The sequence below is a fragment of the Periplaneta americana genome, chromosome 10 (genome assembly GCF_040183065.1).
Source record: "Periplaneta americana isolate PAMFEO1 chromosome 10, P.americana_PAMFEO1_priV1, whole genome shotgun sequence".
Taxonomy (NCBI): Eukaryota; Metazoa; Arthropoda; class Insecta; order Blattodea; family Blattidae; genus Periplaneta; species Periplaneta americana.
Window position 1 is genome coordinate 11,573,733 of NC_091126.1, and position 21,493 is coordinate 11,595,225.

General features: G+C 33.7%; 1 protein-coding gene across 4 annotated transcripts; it reads left to right on the forward strand.

Moving 5' to 3' along the window:
• The first annotated feature begins 1,154 nt into the window (after positions 1-1,154).
• LOC138707438 (uncharacterized) lies at positions 1,155-18,946 on the forward strand. 4 transcript variants are annotated; one of them, XM_069836850.1, is made up of 5 exons: positions 1,318-1,460; positions 5,423-5,535; positions 8,481-8,607; positions 10,577-10,630; positions 12,801-18,946. In XM_069836850.1, the coding sequence occupies exon 5, from the start codon at positions 12,822-12,824 to the stop codon at positions 14,703-14,705; it is 1,884 nt and encodes a 627-aa protein (XP_069692951.1). In that variant the 5' UTR covers positions 1,318-1,460; positions 5,423-5,535; positions 8,481-8,607; positions 10,577-10,630; positions 12,801-12,821; the 3' UTR covers positions 14,706-18,946. The 4 variants fall into 4 exon arrangements, with proteins under 4 accessions (XP_069692953.1, XP_069692950.1, XP_069692951.1 ...); XM_069836851.1 differs by lacking the exon at positions 1,318-1,460 and adding an exon at positions 4,851-5,203; XM_069836852.1 differs by lacking the exons at positions 1,318-1,460; positions 5,423-5,535 and adding an exon at positions 1,155-1,304.
• Positions 18,947-21,493: the final 2,547 nt, after the last annotated feature.

Genomic DNA, 21,493 nt, shown 5'->3' on the forward strand with positions numbered 1-21,493 from the left:
ATTCAAATGGAATTGTTCACATAGAATTCATCCCACAAGGTGCAACTGTAGACAAGATCCTCTACAAAGAGATTCTTGGCCGTTTAAGCAATTCAATTCGTAGTAAGCGTCCTGAGCTTTGGCATAGGAAGAATTGGCTGTTGCTACACGACAACGCCCCTGCATATCGCTCCATCCTTGTCCAAGAGGAACTTGGAAGGCAACAGGTCGCTGTTTTGCCACACCCTCCGTACTCACGTGATCTTGCACCATGCGATTTTTTTTTCTCTTTCCCCTCATGAAATCAATCCTAGCAGGGCGTAATTTTTATGCGGCCGAAAAGGTCATGACTGCCACAAGAGAAGCCGTACGGAATCTTCCTGCCAACATCTTTCAGCGGTGCTTCCAGCAGCTACACCAACGTTGGCAGACGTGTATAGCGGCCAACGGCGACTATATTGAGGGAGGATGTCGATCTGTTTAAGTGTACGCCGTATCACGCGGCATCTTCTGAGACATCCAGATTCTTGTGGGTGCCTACCCTTCAGGCGTCAGTGTCAGAACTTAATGACTGTACCACGTATACCGTCGCCAGAATAGTGTTAAGTCTACAGGGCGGAAGCTGTCGCCTGGACTCCAGGCAAGAGGCGACACCTTGCTCCTTGTAAGCATTATTGTGGCGACGCGTTATGAGCAGGGAGACAAATAAAAACACTGGATAAGATGCAGAAATAAGACGTGGTGACATAATATATGTATACTGAAGTAATAAATTGAAAATCCGGGCATAGAACCATTGATGACTGCAGCATGCAAAAAAGCAGGAGAAATTCCGACTTTTTACAAAAAAAATCAGTAGGGCAGTAGATTCAATGGAAAAACAGGAAATCTCCTGCTAAATCAGTAGGTATGGCAACACTGCAGTACAGATGTCACGTGATCATGCAGTGACGGCCATTGGTTATTCGAGAGCGGGAGTCGTGAAACGAGCTGTGAGCTGGTTGAGAGTCGCGAGCTGAAGGAGCTGGTAGTGCCTCGCGAACGAGCAGCTCTCAACGAGTGAGCTAGCTCGTTACTAGCTCGTCGGAGGGAGTCGTTCAAAAGAGTCAGTTCGTTCGCGAACGACCCATCACTACTAGACTGTGATATAATTACAAACTCTTTGGATTGTTCTTACACCAACGAGTTAGAAAGAGAGGCTTCCTTGCGTTGAACCAGAGCCTTAACTGAAGATGGCTCTGGTTGAACACAACCGAACACTTCAAGGAGTATAAACAGTTTATGAATCTTCTCCTAGGTTATGTTCTCTATTTCTAAAAACACAGGTAAACAACGTAGTAATTACGTTGGCAGTGAATAGCTGAAGACTTGGTGGCGTTACCATTCACAGTTGAGCCGAAGAGGCCGAATTTTGTGTTTTTGAATTAAATTAGATCAAATTTGTATTAAAATATTTAGGGAGGTGTTTGTTAATTGGAAAGGTAAAGTTAATTTTAAGCTTGTAGTTTAATATTTAACCTGTCTCAAACGATACTGTCTATTTTTTTAAACGAAGAAGTGTTTGATCGATTGCCATTGGAAATTTCGTACTTTATTTTTGTTATGTATTAGTAATTTAACGTTTTCTATTAATACTGGTACTGAGATTCTACCGAGATTGTGTTTATTATAATATTTTTTACATTAATAGGATAAGTAGTTATTTTTTTTATTCACTCGTGTACGAAAGTCTTTGTATGGTACATAACCTGAAGATGCCAATCTAACCCCATTTTTACACTTTCCAAAACTAATAAACTATTTCTTTTCATATATACCATACTACAATGAAATGACTGCAGTACAAACAAAATTGGCACATGCTTTGATGGCAGTAGATGTTTGCAGCATTTTTAGTCGAAGAAAATATTTAAGACTAGTCTCGTCTGCTCATATGTTGACATTGTATGTAGGGAAAATATTATATATAATTAATTTATATTTATATGATGGATTGCATTAACGAAAACATAAGTTATGCAGGAACTTAAAAAAAGAAAGTATTTTATGAAACCATTAAGGACAAAATATGTGATATAGAGTAAAGTGACGAACAAATAATCATCTTATACTGCTTTTTTAATTGTTCACACTGAATTGAGCTAACTTGAAATAACTTTGAAACAAACAATGGAAAAAGTTTGTATTTGGTTTAGAGCTAACGGTCTTATAATTAATAAGAAAAAACTCAACATCTTATTTGTAGATTGAACTATGAGAATGATCATGTAAAAATTGTTAATAATGTTAATGAAATCAAAGTGTTAGGTATAAAGATTGATCAAAAATTGATCTTGACCCCACATGGACCTATATTAGATATGTGCACTAAATTGTCTAGAGTTATATATTTGTTAAAGAGCCTGAGACTTGTACCTGATAATCATGTATTGTGTGCTTAGTATGCATCTTTTTTCAATTAATTATAAATTATAGTCTTATGGTGATAATAATAATAATAATAATAATAATAATAATAACACCTGTAATATTAATAACAGGCTATTTGTCAGAAACCAGTATATAAAGCCTGGATATGACATCTTCAGATTAGATAATATACACACGCACACATACACTCGCACATGCCCAACAAATAAACAGAATGTGATGCAGTTTAACACATTTACACAAAGACAAAAAGAAAAATTGAAATATAAAGGATTACATTTCTAAAATACAGTATTTACATCACACTCCATGAATTCATTCATTGAGTAGAAAGCTCTATTCAGCAAATATACTGTATGTACACAGGACTTAAACCTATTTATTGATACCTTTTTCGCCTCCAATGGTAGCTTATTAAATATTTTGATGCCATTAAAAAAAGCAAGTATTGGAACTTACACTGAATTTGCACCAAATATATATTTATTTCTAGTGTTGAATGTACTTCTGATCTAGGTTGATAAAGATCTATATTAGATCTAAGGAAGATAAAGATTCTGTAAATGAATAAACTGTAAACTGACGTTACCTGTAACTCTGGAAATAGTGGCCTACATGATACTTTGGTATTTTTGTTGAATATTACCCACAGTGCCCTTTTTTGCAGTAATAACATGCTATTGAATCCTGTTGCACTTCCCCATATACGAATTCCATAGTTCATGTGCGATTCAAATAGTGCAAACTATAGCTGTCTGAGAGTTTCTGTTGAGACCAAATGACCTTAAGTTCCTAAAAACAGTAATTACCCTTGACAATTTAGTACATATAATTTCTATGGGGAAATAGCCTAGTAGCAGTATTAGTGGTGTTTTGTTGTTGCAAAAAAATGCTATTAGACCTATTAGAATAATATCCAAGTCAACATTGAGAGCATGCTGCAAAACCGTTTTCATTAAATAGATTCTTACAGTAATTAACTTAATCTACGTATATATTTTTCAGTGTTTATTAAATGTAGAAAAGCATGAGAGTAACAATACAGTTGAAAGGAAATTCACACATATAACACCAGAAGCCAATCATTGTTTGATATACCCTATTATAGGTTAAATAGTTTAAATGTTATTGGATTAAAACTGTTTAATAGGCCTGACGATAGTGTGAAAAGACTGAATATTATTATTTTTGATCATGAGTTATGTAATTAATTGGTTAATTTCTTACCCATTTTTTAAATAAATGAATTCAAAATAGGTCTACAATTTTAATCAGTTCTTTTAATTAATTCTTTTATATTGTAATGTAGGGTTTTATATGTGTAGGACAGTGTTTATTTCAGTTTTTGTAATTGCCTAATGAATGAAATGGGTCATTCCATAGTGACACACGTAACATTTTCGAAGTAACTATGATCTTCGCAGGATATTTAATTAAATACTTAGTAGTTCATGAAAAAGACATTACTGTCTTTTAACATAAGCATTCCTAAATATAAACACAAATTCTTTATGAAAAGTAATAATTAATAATGTAAAAAATATGACATATTATGTGGTGTGACACACGAAAATTTTCTTGCCACTTGATTTATTATCAAAATGGAAAATGTTCATATTATTGTGCCAAATGACATAAATGTATTCAGTTGTTTTCCAAAAAAATTAAGGCACTTGTGTAGTACATGTAACTGCTAAATCACAAACTTAAAAAAAATAACATTGCCATTAAGAAATAAATTATTGCAAATATGTTGTGACACACAAACATTTCTGTAATGTTGGCTACTAATTGTTTTAAATGCAATATAATACATCACTTCTTGTGACAGACTTATAAACTATGCCTATAGTTCTTATTATACAGAACAACACTAGATGGCACTAAAAATACACTTTCAAATTTAAAATATCCACGGTTGTTTACAACCATATATGGTGATATTTCCTGTGTAGTGTCATGTGACGAATGCACCAATATGTCAGCCATTTGTAGTACTTCCCTTCCTTGAACATCACAGACACTTTAAATTCTTCGCCACCACAACCTTTTGTAACTTTCCCTGTATATTTGATGTCTTTTTTTTTTTTTTACTTGGTCATTTAACGAAACTGTATCAACGACTAGGTTGTTTAGTGTCAATGGGATTGGTGATAGCGAAATGGTATTTGGCAAGATGAGGCCGAGGATTCGCCATAGATTACCTGACATTCGCCTCACATTTGGAGAAAACCTCGGAAAAAATCCAACCAAGTAATGAGCCCAACTTAAATTCTTGAAAATACTATCAAGAAATGTTTTAATAATTATATTTAATATTTATGATATTAATAGAACAACTAATATAGATTAAAAAAGGCCTATCTTTCAGAATTATTAAATGATACATAGGGAAAGTTAATTAATATTATTAAATAAAACCATTTTAAATTAATATCAGAAATTTAGTACCATTTACCTAATGTGCAAATAATTACACCAATTTATTTATATATAGGCCTAGTATGGTGGCTACCTACCTATTATAAAAATGTATTGTATAAGTATGTTTTTTTATATGTAATAAATTAACATAAACCAATTTTTGTAAGTTTTTAATTCAAAGAATTAAAAAAATATATATATTTTATACGAACTTCAGGCATAAATTAAATGTTTTATACGAATTCTAGGTCTGCACACTATATTTTTACAACAATTGTTGTTTAGTCAAATGTCCGAAGACAGGTGTGAACCTCACAAATGATACCAGGAAGGCACCACTTATGAGGCAACTAGACCAGGAGATGATAGGGTAGCGTAGCCAGTTCCTTTCCCTCTTACAACAGTTATGTAACACATGTTTTCAAGAGTGTTTAACCTACAGTATATGTGCATTTAATTAGTCAGGTAATCTTTTCGTACTTTGATTTTTATTGTAATTGTAATTGTAAATTTAATACTAATCGTAATTTTATTTGTAATTGTAATTGTAAATTTAATACTAATTGTAATTTTATTCTTCATATTATAGTTGGAATCTCCTATTAGAGGGGCAGAGAAGGCCTGACGGCCTTATCTCTACCAAGTTAAATAAATAAATACTACTACTAAAAATACTACTACATTGAAAAAAAAAACACACAGGTACGTGTGCACACACACTCACAATTATCTGAATCACCAACAAGTATTTGAAATTCCACTACTAATTATGTTTAGGCATAAAGACTTCCAATAACAAAAAAAAATTGTAACTGGATTTTAGGATAAAATTTAGTGACACACGAACATGACATTTTTGTTTGTGTCACAGTCATTGTATTACGTGTGTCACGTGGTTTTATTGTAGAATTTGTACATAAATCAAAATGTTGTCCATATAAGAAGTTGATTGTTATGTGATGTTTCTCACTTTTACATTTATGAAACATGAAAAAATTAAATGGTTTTGAAGAAATATAAACAAATGTCCATCTGAGCGTGACACACGAACTCTCAACCTTTCTTCGTAATAATTGTAATCAAACACGATAATCATTGTATTACGGTTTCTATGCATTATAATTATTAACAAAGGTCAGCACTTCATTAGTAATTGAATTTAACATAAGTAATGATTTATTTGCCTTAAATGTGCATTCAAATATGTGATTTCCAATAGATAATTTCGCGCTCTTAAACCATAGACTTCTTTGTGATTTTTCTCCCACTTACGTGTTGTTACGCAGTCAGTGTCGTCAGATTAAAAAAAATTCGGATCATAGCGAAAAAAAAGCCATATAACGAGGAGAGATTCGTGAGATTTTTATTTTTCGTGAAAATGTCACATTTTCATGGAATGACCCAAATGGAAACTATTAAACTGTATCAGATATTACAAATATTACAGTTTTAATAAATTTGTTACCTATGTAAAATTATTAGGATATAAATTAACCAGTATACTTTTGGATTTAGTTGTTATTGGCACATACTATCGACAGAATTTCATTAAATGTCAAAAATTAATAATATTTCGAATAAGCTGATCAGCTTGCATTCTGTAGACCTATTCCAGGTTGAGTCGACTTCTGTTGTACTGATTAATAGATGAGGTTGTATGAATATGTCATTGTAAATTTAGAAAAAAGAAATGAGAGTGTTTAACACCAAATTAATGAATCATCGCAGTGAAGGAATTTTCTCATGAAATTTCTGCCAGTGTGTGGGACCAGTGCCTACCCAGAATCGTGATGAATTTGGGGAGCTACGATATGTTTCGATATTCACTTTCGAAAACAGCTATAACAAAGAGGGGAAATAATCATGCTGACCAAATGTTACTTCCATATTGGTTGGATGATCGTTCACCTCTGCTGAGGCATGTGGACGTGAGGCTAGCATTCAGCTGGTCGTTCTTCATGGGCTTACATTACTAAACAACATATTTACGGACTAGGTTTCACTGATTTCTTTCTCTCTTTCCATTTCTGAAAGAAGATGCAAGAAACATAACTTGTTTTCTTACAGTCCGAACTGATGACAAGGTGAATTGTCATGTCTATGATGTTCTTCAAGCGACTTAGTTCATACATTTCATTTTCTTTGTGGCTACAATATTTTGTCTGGGTGCATGTAATATTTAACTTACAATAAACAACAGTGACTGAGTCTTAACAATATAACTAGGCAAAGTTGCATCAAAAGGGTTTTAGCCATTTATAAGATGTACAGTGATGCACACAAATTTCTGTAATGAACTCTTTAATGTTTATTGTAATTTATAAGTGTTTCATCAACAGATGCTGAAAGATCTTGACTAGAATTCAACTTTTCCTTTTCTCATCCGTAAAAGAATGGCTGCACACGCATTCATAACTAATTTTGCAATTTCCTAACGTAAGAGTTCATCTTGAATGACTCATTCTTTTACACTCCTTTTTTTCTAAATGTTAAATATTTTAGCAAAGTTTTCATATTTAATCATTATTCAAAACCTCTGAACATGATGCCTAAACGACATTTCGTACAAGTTGAGAGGATGCAAAGGCATTTCTTTCCCCTTCTACTTGTCCTGAGTCCGTCAGTATAATAGACTGGTAGCTGTTACCTCTTATACCTGCACCCCCCAAGTTGTTCACACAAGAAAATAAAATATTAAATAAAATACATAAATGGATATAAAATACAGTGACACAGATGTTTGACAATTACATGTTTCAGTATATTTTAGTGTCGTTTTTACAAAATGTTCAACTAATAATTAATTAAATAAAGGGATGCTAGTTTGTATTATGAAGTCAGGGGGGAGTGACACAGTGCAGATTGTCCCGTTGTTTATGCTGTAGAGTAGCAACTAGCAGTGAAGAAAACATTTATCATCTGCTGTCGGTAGCTTTTTAATGTGCCAGTTGATATAAACAACAATAAAATGAAATATAAATGCTTAATATAGATTTTCGAAATATAGATTACCGGTAAACGTTTTCAATAATAAGAATGTTCACTATGTTCAAAGTCAATTAGTCGAATGTTAGTAAGATAGCCAGTAGCATCTTCCCCTTCACCGATGGTAAAGAGTGTGAGTAGAGGGGAAAGCCTATCAACCAAACAAATGGGGATTACATTACCATTTATGTGAGATACGGGGTAAAGGTCTCTCTTTGGGCTTTATTCTCAGCAGAATTAATGTTCGTTTAAACATAAGCTGTAAGGCTTTCAGTATCGGAAAGCACAATAAAGTGAAAAAAAAAAAATGCTACAAAAATACCAACACCTTGTTTTTTAAAAGGATGTTAATATTGTAATAATTTTTTAGAACTTTGGCCACCAAGCTCCTTTAGAAAAATGTTACACCTTTCTATCCCTCCTGAAAATGACGAACAGTGAACGTATTTCAATGTAATTTTGTTTATAAATTGATAAAAATGGACCACAGAAACATGAAGGGGCATTGAGGTGCTAATTTTATGGCATAAAAATCTTTGCCAAAAGAATTAGTAATAAACTGCTGAATGTAAAAGACACATGCCACTACAATGATTTCGGTGTCTGAATATGATTACTTATGAATTCTGACATTCTGTTTCTTCTCTGTTTTTCTCACATAGCGATATGAAGTCAATTATTCTGGAGGGAGTTGATCTCTGATGCTCTACATCTACAGCATTGTTGTACAGTGGTCTGAAATCACAGAAAAACGAATTTACACATTAGGAAAGCGTGGGAAGGCATCAGGTGAGTCATAATGAAGATCTCGATTCCATCTCTTCCCGGTCTCAACAGTTTGGACTTAACCTAAACGCATTTAAATCACAGGCTATTCTGTTCGCGAACCATAGATTAATTCCTATGTCAATGGCCTGAATATCCCACCTGTGAAACTGAATAAAACAATCATCCTGTCTAGCTCTACCATAAAAAATCTCAGAGTGCATTTCGAATCTAATCTCATTTGGGATACGCATATTAAATATACATGTAAGAAGGCATTCTATATTCTCCATTCACTAAAAAGATTGTATCATTATCCATCTAAATTAAAACAGACGCTGGTACAGGCACTCATTCTACCTCACTTCGATTATTGCGACGTTTTGTTCAGTGATCTCAGGATTGATTCTGCTCAGAAACTACAGCGTGTTCACAATGTGTGCGTCCGCTTCATTTGTAATGTTCGATACTATGATCATATCTCACCTTCTTTCGAGAAGTTATCATGGCTTAGGTTACATGAGAGGAGAAATCTGCACTCGCTTTCTCTCTTATATCGAATTATGCACACTTCATCCCCCCTCTTATTTATTCGCCCATTTTCATACACTCTCTTGCTATCATAATATTAATACTCGATCACAACGTGATAACACGCTAGAAATTCCACTTCACACATCATCTCTGTATTCCTCATCTTTCACTGTTGCTACCTCTCGTCACTGGAACTCTCTGCCGCCTGAAGTCAAAGGCTGCTGAACATTGAAATCATTCAAATCAAAGTTAGAAAATTATCTTACGACGAGTTGCCAAACTAACTTACTATTATGACAAGTGTTGTATTGCATGTTTCCACGTATTCACATTTTTTTTTATGTTCTAGTGATATTTAACTTATTTTATCTTTTTGTTTTCATATTTCCCGATAATGGTATATCTATAATGTGATACTGTAACTTGAGCTATATATAATCATAACTTTCCTTACTGTGTACCTAAAAATATTGTGTTCATTGTATGCTTTGTACTTCACTATTTTATGACTATTATTATTATTATTATTATTATTATTATTATTATTATTATTATCATCATCAATAATTGTCTTATTTTTTTATACTTTGTCTCATTTATTTTGACCTGCTGTTCACATTTTATTATGCTTTTTCCTTTCTTTCTGTATGTTATATATTATGTGTGATTTCTACTTACTTGTTGTTTACATTACATTATTATTATTATCTTATTCAGTTTTGTGTGTAAAATTGTAGTGTAGTACTTTGTAAATTTGTAGTGTTTTTTGCAACACAGTTTAACTCCTGGTTGAGTGTTAGAGAAGGCCATATGCCCTAACTCTGCCAGATTGAATAAACCATTATTATTATTATTATTATTATTATTATTATTATTATTATTATTATTATTATTATTATTATTACTATTATTATTATTATTATTATTATTATTATTATTATTATTATTATTATTATTATAAAAAGTTCTGGAGAAGGGAGAGGTGGTACGTGAGACTATTAAAAGTATATAGAAATTCGTAAAAAATAAAACAAAATAAAATTTATATACAATGAAAATAAAAGTAGGCTCAGAACATCCTTCCTATCTAGTGATGTATCAAGGAAGTTAAGATGGGGAACCAAGTTTCGGGAACATCATTTGAGAAATTTGCCCATAACTTACACGCATATATTTAAAAGACAATAATAGTATTCAATTTAAAATCAATTTAGATTCCCCAAAAATTGTTATAAAGCAACTCCATTCTCTGTCATTACAAAGAGAATTAACAGACGCCGACTCTAAGTAACTTACTAAATCTTAATATTGTATTGAGAATGGTAGCTTCATAATTTATTTGAAAATCATCGGCCAATTGAAAACAACTTGTCGGTATAAATATAAAGGCTTTGTTGTTATAAATATTGGTCTTTGTCGGTAGAAACAGTCAAACTGTTTTTTTTTTCTTTTTTTCCAGGTGTCGGACTCGCAACTTCAATGGTGGATTATTTCTTCATGATTTAAATCTAATGTAAGTTTAAAATATAACCTGTAAAGTGGGGGGGTTCAGCCCGCTGAGCCCCCCTGCCTATGCCACTGATCCTGTTGAAGAAAATAAAAAAAAAGTGGAAGAACATAGGTGCTCCACAGCTTTTTTGGAAAATCTATACTACCCAAATAAGTTCAAACCACTTACCGTCAATTGTCAAATTTTATAATTATATCGATGGTATTAAGGTAAAATGTTATAATTCACAAAATTGAAAATTTGATATTTTCACACCATACTATTTGTTTATGACCATTCTAGAGTATGTAAAAGGAATTAACTCTCGGAAAATTAATTTTTTCTCTCATTTAGTATGTAGCTTGGCAAAATGCTGTAACCCTCTTGGTATTGGGTTAGCATTTTGCCGAATCTTGTTTTTTGTTGACAACAAGGTTACATGGTGAAGTCATGTGGTTACTCATAATCAGGGTTAGGAGTTCTTAAGCAGTTAGCATCAATTTGTCTGCACTGAAACCATTACGCCAGTACAAAGAATTTAAACACAGAGTTTATGAGTGACTGACGGACATGTAATCAAGTAAACAAGGCCGTCAGTCACTCATAAACTCCGTGGTGTCTACAGTCGAGTTAATAAACAACAGAAAAATAGTGACTAACGACTATACTAAATACTACCACATCTTTACATATTTGATATGAACTTATTTGCAACATATACGATATAGTCCACACCTGTGGAGTAACGGTCAGCGCGTCTGGCCGCGAAACCAGGTGGCCCGGGTTCGATTCCCGGTCAGGGCAAGTTACCTGATTGAGGTTTTTTCCGGGGTTTTCCCTCAACCTAAGATGAGCAAATGCTGGGTAACTTTCGGTGCTGGACCCCAGACTCATTTCACCGGCATTATCACCTTCATCTCATTCAGATGCTAAATAACCTAAGCTGTTGATAAAGCGTCGTAAAATAACCTACTAAAATAAAAAAAATATACGATATATAAGTTACATACAATAAGTACAATATGAAAAATGTTGCATTGTTAAGACACTAAAGTTACAATATGTACAACATCAACAGTCTTGCATTATTAAAAGACACCATATTTACAATATAAATACTTAAATGTTTGTATCTTTAGAAGTAGATATTTATTCTCAGTTCCTATCATGCAGGCATCCAAATTACATTATTATTATTATTATTATTATTATTATTATTATTATTATTATTATTATTATTGTTATTATTATATTATTATTTTATTGCTATTATTATTATTATTATTATTATTATTATTATTATATATTACTGCCTCTCAAGTAAACACCGTTATGACTATTGAATCTGCTACTTATCTTGAAATATGATTCATCCGCCCATAAACATTTTTGTAGAAATTTGGATCCTGTTCCTTTTGTATTAGACACCCACCACTCACAAAATTCTACCCACCAGTCCCTGTCAACCTCATGTAGAGAGTGCAGAAGTTTGGTCAGCATGGATTGAATTGAGGCCTATAACATGCGTCTTAGACTTGTTATTGAAATTTCAAACTCTGCAGACACTGTTCTAGTTGATTAATATGGACCTTGAACAAGCCATAATGCCAACTTTTCTTTATTTTCTTCCATTGTAAACTTTTAGTGCAACAACATCTAGAAGCATCTGCTACATTATCTGTCCTTTGAAACATAAGTTAAAGAATAGCTTGTCTTGAGGGTGTAATAAATGAATAAGAGTGGAAGAGGTTAGCATTAAACTTATTTAACACAACAGCACTTTTTATGACAATATCACCAATTCCGAAGTAAAAATGCACTTTCTTGGATTATGAGTTGGCGGTCCATGTCAATGAAACTGTTCAAATTAAAGCGAGAAGCAAACATAAACTGGAAACTGTTTATTCGTCACCAATTGTTGATTAATTTGACTTGTGTCGCCAAACTCTCTACAAAATTACAATTGTAATCAGTATACTAAGCTGTTGTTTTTGCACAAGGATTCATACATTTTGGTAAACTGACTTATGAACAACCCATTGCTAAAAGAATTTCATTCATGTAGGATAGAAATTAAAAGAAAACATCTGATCTCTATACAGCATTTTGCAATTCATAAATGTTTTGTAAGCTGATAGGGAAGTGATATTTTATTGTAATAATCAATTTTTACTAATATTATTTGAATTTTCAGGATTTATATTTCGTGGGAACTATGGAGGTGAACATTCAGACATCACAGAAAAAGAAGTCAAAATTGAAAGATGCTCCAGTCACTGTATATAGAATAATAGAAGTTCCTCCAAATATTGAAGGAGTTACGAAAACAGCTACAATCCAGATTGTACCAAAAATAGAATTAGATGATGAAGTGTCTAATCACAGTAATGCTGGTGACCCTGACAAAGTCAATGTCACTGTTACAACGTCTTTCGTTATTGACGATGACAGCACAGTGAAACAACATTCCACTTCCCAAGTAATTCGTCTTCCAGTTCCCATCCAACGTGGCCGTCAGCGTAAGGTACTTAATGGAACATCTGATGCAGATGGCAGTGGCAGTGGAAGTGAATTGGACCGAAATTTTCCTTGTGCAATATGTTCAAAAACTTTTAAACACAGTAGTCATTTGAAGAGACATATCAACACTCATACAGGAGAGCGTATTTATAAGTGTGATTTATGTGAAAAGACATTCCTTGATGCTTCTACTCTGTCCCGCCATAGAAAGATTCATTCTGGTGACAAACCGTGGTCCTGTAAGATCTGCAAGAAAAGCTTCGGAACTCTTGGCTCTCTTCGTCGTCACATAACTGTTCATAATCAAGAGGGGAGGCCTTACCAGTGTGAAATATGCAAGAAACGTTTCCCAGATAATAGCAGTTATCAAAAGCATAAGTTCATTCACACCGGTATAAAACCACATGTTTGTGATATTTGTAGCAAGGCTTTTGTTCATATCGGTGACCTCAATTGCCATAGAAAAATCCATGTGGAAGTAAAACCTTACAATTGTGAAAGATGTGGCAAAGATTTTGCAAAACACAGCAATTACGCGAGACACTTGCTTATTCATGAGGGGGACAAAGAATTTTCATGTACAATATGTGGTGTAAGTTACAATTTTCAAAGCTCTCTCACGCGCCACCTTTTAACACATGTCCGCAGAGGTAACAAAGCTGCTGCAGAAGCTGCAGCAGAAGGAAAGCTCACAGGTGGTGAAAATCTAAACTCTGAGTCAGATGAGAGGGAATCTTCTGTAGATACAAACAACCCTGCTGCAGAGAAATCAAAGAAGAAAGTTGTTTTCAATACGAATCAAATTAAGGTTACAAGAACAAAAATTAAACACCTCAATAAAATCAAACAGCTACACAAACTTCAAAATCTGGTACAGACCGAGAGGCCTGGCAACGTGTCACCAGATGTTGATGACCCCCAACCGCTAGATATTACAGTTACGAATCCCCCAGAAATTTCTGCAGAAAATGATGCGATAACTCCAGATCATGTTGAATCTGATCCGACAATTTTGCCACCTCAGGATGAACTTACTTTAAAACAAACAACAACAGAAGATGTATCTTCACTTCTTATCTCCGCCGAGGACTTTGGTTCAACGAAAGACATTCCACAAGCACTTTTACCTCCAAGACTTGAGCCTACACTGCTTGCGACTTCGAATGAAGGTGAATACATTCTCTCCACAGATGAATCCGGTGAAGTCATATCAGAAGTTCAGACAGTGGTAGATGGCGGTGCCATTCTCTCGAATTCTGATTCTGTCATTACTATAATTTCCATCTCAAATGATCCTGTTACAATAACAGATGTTAGCAATATGAAGGAAAGTTCTTCTATAACTGAGGATTCAAATGTTGTTGTAGCTTTGCTGGAATCTGCTCAAACGGCTGACATAGAAAGTGAGACAATACTTTCAGATATCTATGCTGACAATGAGCAGCAGGAGAGGAAGACGTCGTCAAATGTTCAAAACACAAAACAAATGCTGGTGAAAGTGTCGGACTTTGGGAGTAAAGGTGGTGTGATGTTGAAAAAGAAGGGAAACCTTCTTACATTGAAGCAAGGAAAGACATAGTCCCACAGGAAACACAAACAATTGCATTTACATAAATCTCATTTCTCCTTGTTTGCAACTTCTCGGCAGTTTTGGGGCGCGAGATGAGAGGAATAGAATTGTTCCCTTCATACATATGAATTTTAACATTTTAATGAAATATGTTTTCTTGCATTCTTTCGCAGTTTTTTGTATACAGCAGTGTAAATTTGTAATATTATAACTTGTTACAAAAACTGTTTACTTTCCTTAGTATGAAAGAATTCGCTGTTGGAAATAGGTAGAATGTGACATTGTTCTTGAATTGTGACTACAGTCTATTCGGAATAATTTCCTCTCTTTTAAATTGACATAAGAAGCATTAACTGCTGTACCATATGAAATCAATAAGCAATTTGCACTTCATTATACACATAGATTTGTATCTACACTGTTCACTTGCATTAAAGTATCAAGGGTCTTGATTTTTTAAACAAGTTTTTAAATTTTGCAGCAGGAACCATTAAGAAGCTTTGACTTTCATGTTTTATATGGAATAGTTGATCAAGCAAATGGAATGTTGTTATAATTAGAATTGGTGGAAGTGAAAAATTATAATACAGTGTATGTCATTCCATTTGCAAATTTGAATACATGTATGTATACATACAAGAGTTCTTCATTCAAGGAAAAATTAATTATGCGGGTTTTATAGTTGACTGTTAGAATCGATTGACTAATGGAAACTATATGCATTCAATACATCACTGAGACAATTGCTACAACTTAAAAAATATATGCGATAGTTTGGGGAAATACGGACACTTCAGTAATTCTGGCATTTCTAGCTAAAATTTCACTTCACTGAAAGAATCAAATATAAAATCCTCTTCTGTTAAACATTTGCCTTAAGCTTATTGGACGTCTATGCATTCTTAAGTATGAAGTGCTTAGAGTAGGCCTGCTGTTGGAATTCAGATACACTTCATAAACACCCTCAAATACATTAAGGGCTACATCAAAGTTACATAGTTGAGTGCCAGTCAGTGTAATTAATATTTTCAAATTGTTAATCAGTAAGTTTTAACAAGCACACAAGCTTCCACAAATATGAGATAGTTTTCACAATGTTATACAGTAGCGTGCAAATTAATCCGAACACCGTAATTACTTATGCAAAAACACTCAAATGGGATAAAAAAAAAGGATCTAAGACATACCTCAGTAATCTATGTGGCCTCCCTTGTTCCTAATAACAGCTCTGAGACGATTTGGCATGGATTCCACTAATTTCCCACAAATATTCTTCATTTCTTCATCGCGAAACCATACACCAATGAGGGCAGAAATCATCTTCTCCTTTGTAGAACAATCCATTTTTTGCATTCTTCTTTTGCAAATTGACCACATGTTCTCAATGGGGTTGATGTCGGGTGATTTGCCTGGCCAGGGGAGTACCTGAATATTCTTCTTGTTGAAGAATTCTGTAGTTTTTCGAGACATATGGCATGGTGCCAGGTCTTGTTGGAACACACCTCTGCCATCCGGAAATGATTTTTGCAGCTGGGGTACGATTCTGGTTTCCAATAAGTGAATATATTTGTCAGAATTCATCATTCCCTTGATGGGTATTAATGCTCCAGGCCCTTCATGTGTAAAACAACCCTAAAACATTACTTTAGGGGGGTATTTGGGTGCTTGTTGGAGATGAGCTGCTGTTACTTTTTCGGATCCTTTCCGTACGTAAGAAACACGGTGGCCATGGACCTCGAAATGAGACTCATCGGAAAAAAGTACATTCTTCCAGTCATTCACTGTCCAGTGTTGATGTAATTTTGCCCACATTAAGCGTTTTTTGCACATAACAGGGGTTAGCAGTTGCTTCTTAATAGGCTTACTAGCCCTTCGTCCAGCTTCCAAAAGCCTACGCCGCACTGTTGTGACATGAATATTCGCCCCAGTGGTAGCCATTAACTCACGGGTTAAGTCGACAGCAGTTAGTCTAGGATTTAATTTACTTTTCCTGACAATTAAACGATCATCTGCAGGTGAAGTCTTCCTTTTCTGGCCACAGTTTCCTTTTTTCTGGGGTGTGATGGATCCAGTCTCCCTGTATCAATTTATGATCAAATTAACAGTAGTCAACCCGATGTGACATTCTGCAGCAATTTGCCTCTGTGTCATAGAAGAATGCTCTGCTAATGTTATAATTTTAGACCGTTTTCGTGGAGTTGTATCCATTTGTGAAGACGACAGAATGTACACAGGATTGCAGTATTAAGTCTTCAACACAACTGAAATGCTTATAAGTACAAAACAACTGGCAAAATGTCACATATTATAAAAAAATAACGACAGACCTTCAACAATGGAATTTACACGTACTACAGATGTCAATTAAAGCGGTATGAGCAGCTGTGAGGCCAACAATGACAGAAAATGTAAAAATATGTGGTGTTCGGATTAATTTGCATGCTACTGTAGTTAGAGTTGACATGTTTAAAAAAGAGTGTTCAAAATTGTTTAAAACAATATCTGTTGATTAAAACATGTTTTAAAGAAAACGTTTAAAACTATATAATGATAATAATTTTTAAGCCAACAGAATCTCTGTTATCTTTATTATTTCTCCGTTAATAATAAACAATGCTTAAAAGTATATCATCAAAACATGTCTTTTTTTTTTTTTTTTCCATAGAAGTTATTTTTCTCGTTTTCTGGTTATTATATTTTAGCATAATTGTTTACAATATAAAATCATGTTATAAAATGTACAGTAATGAATTTACAGTTGGTGCTCCTGACTTTATGTAGCCAAAATTTAACTTTTTTCCAAACAAACATTATTATTAATAAGGAATTTTTGTAGGATATACAGTGCAAACAATCTGAATGCTGATATCTGCATGTAGGCCTACCATTTTGTTATATGATATTAGTGGGATATTAATTTTATGAATAAATAACCTTATTTAATTTAATAAACAATGTGATAAATTTAAAATGTCTAAAATGCCAGTTTCCCGAATTTTTCTTAAAATGATCTGGAATTTCGCTAATTTTTACAATACCCATCTGCCAACCCTATGTTTAAAACATGTTTAATATTTAAAAAAAATCATGTTAACTTTATCATTTTCAATAGTTGAGAGATTAATCAACTCAAAATATCAACCATTTCCACGAAATTGCAAATAAAAGATGGGAGAGTCTCAATGTACAAAATATAATTCCTGAGTATCCAAGAAAAGTGCAGTTGCATCCTTTCGACTTACTACAGCTGAGCATATGAAAATTTGAAGCAGCATTTGCGATTGAGAATCCACAAATGGACAAGGGAAAAAATGACGAGTTTATAAATCTCCAATTATTTTGAAAACTTATTATTATGAGATTATGGAATTCATTGAAAGCTTCAGAACATCTAGAAGTATGATGAATTAGTTCTCCATCTCATTTGCAGATAAAACATTGAGATTTCTCTTTCTCTCTTACGGAAATTTTGAAAGACGTGAAAATGTTAAGTGCTTTGGTATGCAGGAATTTAAACCTGATTTTCATTTAGATGAATGTATTTGTTCAATATGAAGAAAGTGTTATCAGATTTTGAAATAAGTATACTTACGTATATTTATAGAATCTGTTCGAAATTATGTCCCCTCAAGATACAGGTTTCACACCTTCGTAATAAATCCTGAAATGCAATTTCATCTTGCTTAATTTCCTGTTTTACACTTAAGTACACTTAACTCTGTCAAGACGCTCCCACTTAATGTGCTTCCCCATGCTCTTTTTATCTGGTCCATCAAACTATCCCATATGATCTATGTGAAAATTGACGCATAAAATGCTCCCATATAAAGCACTTCCCAGAGCGATGTGCTCACATTTCATCACTTGCCTGGAAGAATTTTATTTCATTTGCTTACATTTTTTAAGCTGGAATTCTTTACAATGGAAAATAGGTTATGCCATCTGGATCTTGAAAGTTTCTGCTAAGGGCGGAGGGTGAAAGGAAAGTACGAGTATACGTTTTGTACTTTATTCTAACAATAAGAGTGTAAATTTGTAAATTGATTTTTGACAACTGTAGTTGCTTTTAAATTTTTGACAGGTGTTTACAAAATGGTCCTGTTTTACACTGCCATAAGCTGTCTGTCAGCATTAGGTCGGAAGTAGGGATGTAACATGCCTACACATTAAACAGCACTAGAGAATAAAACTGTATTTTACTTTGAAGTCAATAATGATTGTCACATAATGCTAATAAAAAGTTGTAGTTGTGCAAGTGTTTGATTTCTAAAATGCAAGTGAGAAAGGAAAAAAAGAGGCATTTTCATTTAGTGAGAAAATGAACATCAGACCCATTACCCTTGCATCACGAAGTCCTGATGTCATTCCACTAATGTGCAGGTACATTGCAGCTGGAGCTGCTGCCCATTCTGATGAAATAGACCAACATTTGATTCGTATTGAAAATTCAGTAATAGTATAGATTCAACGCAGAATAAAACGACTAATTTTAGCACATGAAAGAAATACAGTATATATTCCGAAAACTACTAACTTTAGACATATTTTTTAAAGAAATGGTGTACCTTCTGTTCTAATGTTGTTTGTAATTTCCCTTACACATTATGTTTTTGTACTTACATTAATGTACTGTACAATAAGATATATCTTACGTTTTAAGACAATGTAATAGTTTTATTGTCTTTGCAAACCTTAGAATGCTACATATCATAGCTCCATATTTAGTTGCAGAAGTGACATGACCTCTGGAAGGAATTTCCGTCTAAGACCCATTTTTTTTTGTTTGGTCCCTTCAAAAGCGTCTTAAAAATGTATGTAATTTTCAAAGCACTCCAATATGTGCAGTCCATACCTGTGGAGTGACTGTTAGCGCATCTGGCCGCAAAACCAGGTGGCATTGGTTTGATTCCTGGTCGGAGCAATTTACCTGGTTGAGGTTTTTTCCGAGGTTTTCCCTCAACTCAATGTGAGCAAATGCTGGGTAACTTTCGGTGCTGGACCCTGGACTCATTTCACCAGCATTATCACCATCTCATTCAGATGCTAAATAACCCAAGATGTTGATAAAGAATCTTAAATAACCTACTAAAAAATTATGGGCATATTGTTTCCGTTTTCAGTTTTGCTTCAAAGGTCTAAACAGTAAAAGTATTCCCTGTACCCATATGTCATGAAGATGCTTGGGAGCCATAGAGCTAGTGTTTCAGCACTAGAATGATGTGGTGTGGCTGGCACCATGCTCCGACCACCTTTTAGCCCTGGGAAAGACCAATCTGATAGGAGGCTGAGTGAATATTGGGGCCATTCTGGAAGTTTAGGCAGCGAGAAATATCCCATCACCACCAATGATCTTCCGAGGTTTCCATAGACAAAAATCATAAATATTGAAATTTGGAGAATAAGGTGCCAATAGTTCGATCTTCATACATATTTTATAGGTCTTGTGTGTGTCTTTTATTTGCAGCAGAACTCATTTCCGTAAACTAAGCATACAACTCTGTGTCACATCTCCACGTTGAAATCAAAAAGTTAGGATACTATCTTGTGAATGTTGTGATACATTTACAATACATTTTTTTTTTTTTGTGGTACATATTTCAGCAAGAAACACGTGTTGTTCAACACTATCAAATTCGATGGCTCTAGAAAAGATATTGGCTGGTTTGAATTTCCATACATTCTGAGCCACAGCAAGTTACTGAGGAAACAGAAGAAGCAGTATTGATTGACCCATATCTTGCAGCAACAGGTATTGCAACTCCCAGATGGAAGAAAAATTCACTAAGTTGGTACTTTCCCCATTACACATTTGGTATATGTGACTTCAGATTTATGAAGAATTTCATTTTCATTTGTCATTGTGACATCAAAGAAGACAGTGTTCATTATTTAATTTGGCATCATGTCTCTTATTTAGAATGCAAGTGTCGGTATTCCTCCAAACTGCCATGTATAAACTATGATGCTGAGAAATAAAATGTCTGATTTTATTATGCTGTTCCATAATAATGCCATATTTTCTTACAGAAAAAATCGTGTGTGCTTTCGAAATATGGGAACTTTGTATCTGTGAGAAATTGTGAAAGCATTATTTAAAAATAAAATTAATTTTACTTTTGACATGAAACGTGTATATTCGAGCCACAAGAGATATCAATTGTAACATTTTTGACATGAAAGATTTACTCTGACATCACTTGCAGTGCCATGAAAGCAGAAATGTAAGACGAACTTCATGCCTCATTGTTTTCCTTTCGATCTGTTTTGTTCCATTTTCTCTTTAATGTGCCTCGCCTATCTCATTCCATTGTCTAATTTTGAAAAGGTGTACTCATTCTGCCTGTGGTAGTGTTTATTTAATCCTTGAATCTTTCCACTCCTAACCTAAAAATTACACACGAAGAATAGAAACATCCCACGCAATTCAAGGTTTTCATAAATCTCCTGTTGTTCTTTTCCACATTTCTGTACAGCTAATTTAGTCATGATAGAACTAATAATCAATCTAGTGAATAGTCAAACTCGATAATTTTCCAATTTGACACAGACTTTTCTGTCATATTTTCTTAGATTAAGTTAATTATCATAAAGTAATTTTTGATTACTCAAAGAAATTGCATCATCTATTACATTCCATTATTTACACAAATAATAAAATTGTGATCGTATCTTGCTGTTTTTTTTTTCTTTCTTTTTACATATCCTGATAACAATGACAAGTATTTCCATGCTGCTTATACATATCAAAAGTTTTCCTTCCCTTTCTTTCTCTGATAATTAAGCAAGTGTAAGTATCA

Bases quoted from the DNA above. Each gene is read 5' to 3' on its own strand.
- LOC138707438 (XM_069836852.1), top strand. From the start codon at position 12,822: ATGGAGGTGAACATTCAGACATCACAGAAAAAGAAGTCAAAATTGAAA.